At 36.1% G+C, this 5552-nt stretch overlaps 1 protein-coding gene across 1 annotated transcript; it reads left to right on the forward strand.

Annotated features, from left to right (window-relative positions):
- Positions 1-3767: 3767 nt before the first annotated feature.
- LOC136214899 (uncharacterized protein At5g39865-like) lies at positions 3768-5169 on the forward strand. Its single transcript, XM_066002903.1, has one exon. The coding sequence runs from the start codon at positions 3987-3989 to the stop codon at positions 4851-4853; it is 867 nt and encodes a 288-aa protein (XP_065858975.1). The 5' UTR covers positions 3768-3986; the 3' UTR covers positions 4854-5169.
- The last annotated feature ends 383 nt before the right edge of the window (positions 5170-5552 follow it).

A 5552-nucleotide genomic window follows, 5' to 3' on the forward strand; every position in this document is an offset into this window, starting at 1 on the left:
TTCTTGTGAGACTGGTTTGGGAGGTTTTTAGGCCTCCGAATGAAAATTTGGAGCTGAATTCATACAATTATCCATTGTTTTTAAAGATAGTCTTTCGTTTACTTATTTATCGTTTTGTGACCCTCAAGTTATCACCGACCCCACTAGTGCGCGTTCATTCAGACACATATCTCTTTTCTCTAGTGCTTTTATGGGATGCTTTTTGGAATTTATCTAACTTGCCTTGTTTGGTCATTTCGTTCAACTCTGGAGCAAGTTGCCAATAATCTTCGGTGTCACGCTTTTGCGAAATTCACAATACAAGCCATAGTAGCGATGATCATAGCCTTTAAGCTTTGAGGGTTATTGGATATTCTGTTTGTTCTTTTCCATTTACTATGATATTTTTTAAGGCATGGTTGATGGTGCAAAAAATCGTGTTTTACCTACTCTCGTGATCTTCTTCAGTCTCTGTCTCTTTCGTTCTTGGATCTCTTTGAAGTATTTGTTAGATCCAATCTATCTTTTAGTAAAGGATTGAGGTTGTGCCTATCCTATTAACAAAGTCTTTGGCCCATTACATGAGGTCTGGGAACATTTTGGACCGCCAGTTGTGAAATCTTTGGATAAATCTTTACTTCTACAGTTTGATGCCATGGCGTCGATGGCTCAGTCCATATTAAGGTGGTGAATATGGATTTTCATCTTCTGGAATCTTTCAACCTATTCCTAAAGATTTTTGTGTGGTTCTTGAATCAAATAGTTCAGATCTTCCATGGTTTTGCTCTATAGTATTGACGTGATGAAGTGTTAAGTGAATTCATTTGCCGTTTGGTTGAAATTATGAATAGATCTGGGAAAGAGCTGCTCTTACCAATAGGTTGCAATTTCATTGAGTGTGATGAAAGATAGCCTACACATGACAACATATATGGCTGTCTTAATTTCTAAGGACCTTCAGAAGTTTTTCACATGGACAATGGGATCCCCCAATCCATTATACTCTTTAAGAGAATGATATTTGAATCCTCTTAAAAGGGACCTAGTTAATATGTCTACACAAAGTAATGAGTTGATATATCTCACTTTGAGTATCCTATAATCTATGCCAACATTAGCCATACGCTCTAGAGTCCTTATGAAAAAGATATTATGTAATTCAACCCATGGACATATAATCTTGACTAAAGATTATATTTACAACATGTTCACTATAGATATATATTGTCCCAATTAAAAAAATAACCAAACTCAACTTAGCTGATTAAATTTGAGATTAGTTTCACTGATGGTAGTTTAAGTATAAAAAATGGAATGCTAATATTACAAAATTATAAACATTAAATTCATCCAACTTTGCTTTAATTTCTCATGTATTCTTTATAACAAGATTATGGCAATAAGAATTATCAAAATGGTTGCTTGAACTACATGTCAGACAAGTGGATTAAATTTTGTTTAAAAATAACATGTTAGAAGCTCAAAATGGTTAAATCAACTCAATTCAGATTACGAACGGAATGTTCCAGGATCATTTTTTTTTATATAATAAAAGTGTTGGGTTTAGTTTGGTGACATGCAGGAGGGTCAGCCGACCCTCCGGCCTATCGAAACACCCCTAAGAGGGGTGGTTTCAGTAGCTCTACCCCTGGACTGCCATGGTTGGGAGCTCCTCCAGCCATGACAGTTCTTCAAAGAAGAAGACGAAGATGTGGGCTGATGAGCCCCCATCTATGTTTAACATTTTTCTATTACCCTAATATAAAACGAGGACGTTTTACTGAAGGTATTTAAAATGGTAAAGGAAATAAGAATTCAGAATACAAATATATACAGATAGACATACATATTTTTCAACTCAAGAAAAGAATATTTCATTAAGCTTATACCATAACATTGAAAAGAGAAAGAGGTCTACCAAGTGTTTGAAAAATAGACAAAAAAGGAAAGATCAAAATAAACAAAGGATGAAGAACTCATAAAATTTTCTCATGTTGATAAACCAATAAATCTATGAAGAACACAAACAGCGGCTAAACGGCACAACCGCTTTTAAGGGAAGGAGTTTGTGACATAGTGGATGTTGACATGTACTTCCACTTATTTTTAGTTTGTTATTTTATTGCATTTTATTTGAAAGTAATGGCTTACAGCGAGAGAATTGGGTTTAAGTGGACATCGTGGCCATTAGAAGTTATAACATGTTTAATGTATCTATTTAAGTTCAATTCAAGCTGTTTAATGAGATATTATTTCAACAATTAAATATTAGAATTTCTCACTATAACGAGAAAAGTAAACACTTGTTCATGAGCTGTGATTGGGACCATTATCATTTGGTATCAGAGCTCAGTTACTTATAGCTACCAATAAAGAAAGAATTGAAACGTTGGAAAAAATATAGAAGGGATCCAAGATAACATGCATAGGATAGAGGTTGGGATGACATAAAAATTCCAACGATCGGAAGAAATGGTGAGCAAAATATTTGAAGATGCCATTGCTAAATGAAAAGAAACTATGTTGATCAAAGTAGAGACATCAAGCTTCTTTAATCCAAAAGGGAAGGACATTGAGGAAGAACGACCATGGTTCTCATCCAAACTAACCAAGTTTGAGTTTTCTCGATTCTCTGGAGATGATCATACCGAGTGATTCTCACGAGCCAAATAATTCTTTAAGTATCAATATGTTGAGCATGACATATGAGTGTCATTAGCCTCCTATCATATGGAGGGGAAGCTCAAAATGGTTAAATCAACTCCATCCAAAGAATGTATGAGGATCAATTTTTTTATACAATAAAAGCGTTGGGTTTACTTTGATGACGTCATTTTTTAAAATTTACCTGGAAATTATGTTTAACGTGTCGTCTATGTATGGAATTTGGTAGTTGTTAATGTCGGAATTAGTTAAAAAGGAATATACGAGAATCAAACACGAAGTTTAATGAGTTTAATGTTAAAAAATACTAAAAGTTTGTGGCTTTGATACTCCATTTCTTATATTTGTAAGTAGACCTGGCAATTATCGTGTTCGAGTCGTGTTCGTGTCGTGTCATTTCGGGTTCGTGTCAAAAAGAGTAAACCCAAACCCAACCCAAAAACTTTCGTGTCAAAATCGTGTTAACCTGTTCGGGTTAGTGTCGATTTCGTGTCGTGTTTTCGGGTTACATGTAATTTTGTTATGCATATATATTAATAATAACTCTTAAAAATATAAGAAGATATGGTACTGTTTTTAAACATTTTATATCATTTTTAGATTAGTATGTTAACAATAATTATCGAAAAGTTCGATAATATCATGTTAGAGGGTAATGTAATGTGTTTATAACAATTTAGGAAATTCAAATCAATATTTGCAATTAATAATTATTATTTTTTATCTTTATTAATAAAGTGACATAAAAACACGAGAGAATATAACAATAATTTTCAATATCCGTGTCATTTCGTGTCGTTTTCGGGTTCACATATCAACACTAACCCAACCCAAAAATTAGTGTGTCAGTTTCGTGTCAACCCAAAAATGACCCATTACCTATTAAGCTCAACACTAACACTAAAAATCTGTGTCGTGTAATCGGGTCGTGTGTCATTTTGCCACCTCTATTTGTAAGATGATAGATGCAAATTTACCCAAATGTTACCAAATTAAAAGGATTTTGAAATAAGGCTTTTACTTTAGACATGTATAGCATATGATGAAAATTTTCTAGGGAAACGAAATTAAATGCCAAAAAAGGCTCCACCTTTGCTGGTTTTCTGTTGGTTTGGGATTTCAAATCTAATTGAGCGCCCATTGGCCATTTCTTCTATGTACTGTGAAACTCAACATTTCAAAAAACCAAACCTCACTCACTTACCTTAAAAGAATTTCTTAAATTCATTACAAAAAGGAACTCTTTTTTCTCTCTGTCTGTCTGTCAGATCATACCCTCTTCTCCTTCTTCCCCATTCTATTCAAATTTCAAAAAACAAAAAAAACCCCTCTTTTCCATTTCCATGGGGTGTGTTTCCTCCAATTTGTTAAACAACGAAGATGATTTCACTCAAATCGGAAGTTCAGCTTTCACCCACCACATTGTCTCACTCACCTCCACCACATACGGCCTCCTCAACCTTGATCCACCGCCCTCCTCCGCCACCATCACCACCCCACCTCCTCGTTTCACTCTCGGTTCAATTTTCCCAACCCCTCTCTGTGATACCCCTGAAACAATCAATTCTTGGGAGCTAATGTCCGGTCTCGACACAGAAAGCTTCCGCTTCCTCAAAAAAGATAACCCCAATTCAAATTTCACCTTCAAACCCCTAAAAGACCCCAACTTTAAACAAACCCCTCATCCCCTCGACCGATTCGAGAAACTCTGCCCACCAAATGGGGAAAACAGGGTAGTGATCTATACCACTACATTGAGAGGGATAAGGGAGACATTTGATGCTTGCAATGGTGTTCGTGCAGCAATTGGGGGATTTGGGGTTTCAATTTGTGAGAGAGATGTGTCTATGGATCGAGGGTTTAGAGAGGAATTGAGAGATTTGATGAAGGGGAAAGAGAAGGAGAAGCAGATGGGGCTGCCGAGAGTGTTTGTGAAGGGGAGGTATATTGGGGGAAAAGATGAAGTGATGAAAATAGTGGAAGAGGGTTTGATGAGTGAGCTACTAAATGGGTTGCCGAAGAAAAAAGTTGGGGATGTTTGTGATGGGTGTGGAGATGTGAGGTTTCTGCCATGTTTTTCCTGTAATGGAAGCTCTAAATTGGTGATGGTGATAAAGGAGGAGCTCCGGGGGATGCAAGGGAGAAGAGTGGTGGTTAAGTGTCCTGATTGTAATGAGAACGGATTGATGCTTTGCCCCATTTGTGCCTGAAATTGTAAACTAGTTAGCCTTCCCTTTTTCTTTATGTTGTTGTATCATTGTAATAAGTAAATTATCTCAATTTACTTGGTTGAATTTGAGCTCTTAGATCAATCTGCATTATGTTCAATCTATTCGAATGTGTTACTAGTCTGAAATGCAATGTGATGTGAGCCAATTTCCCTCTATTTTTCGGGTGGAAATAGGCTCAAGTTTTTCACGACGGAGGAAGGGTGACATAACTCTTCACTAGGCATGCACGTGCAAAATTGGCCTTGTAGTCGATTAATCTTGTATTCGCTACGGGAAAGTCGTATAGTTTTGTGTGTAAAATTGAAGGTTATATACTGGTGTGAAGGTGGGTAAAAGTTGTACACAACGAATAATTTAACCCAATATGTTTAAGTTTTTCACGATAGAGGAAGGAAGTGACATGAGCCCCGCTACACGCTGATCACCAGCATTCACTCTAAAAGAGGTGTTTTCAGGTGTGCTCTACATGAGAAGATGATTGTGGGTGTTGCATCCCTAGATTCTCTAAATAGGTAGGAGAACAATTTGGATAGAGTGTACTAATCTAGATTGACTAGTTAACAAAGCAATATGTCATTTATAAATATGAGATGATTCTATATTTTGAGATGAAATTAGGCAACTTCCTCTTAGAGTATTATCAATTTACTAGTTTGGAATTGGCTTTATCTGTTGTCT

Source organism: Euphorbia lathyris, chromosome 1 (genome assembly GCF_963576675.1).
Source record: "Euphorbia lathyris chromosome 1, ddEupLath1.1, whole genome shotgun sequence".
Lineage (NCBI taxonomy): Eukaryota > Viridiplantae > Streptophyta > Magnoliopsida > Malpighiales > Euphorbiaceae > Euphorbia > Euphorbia lathyris.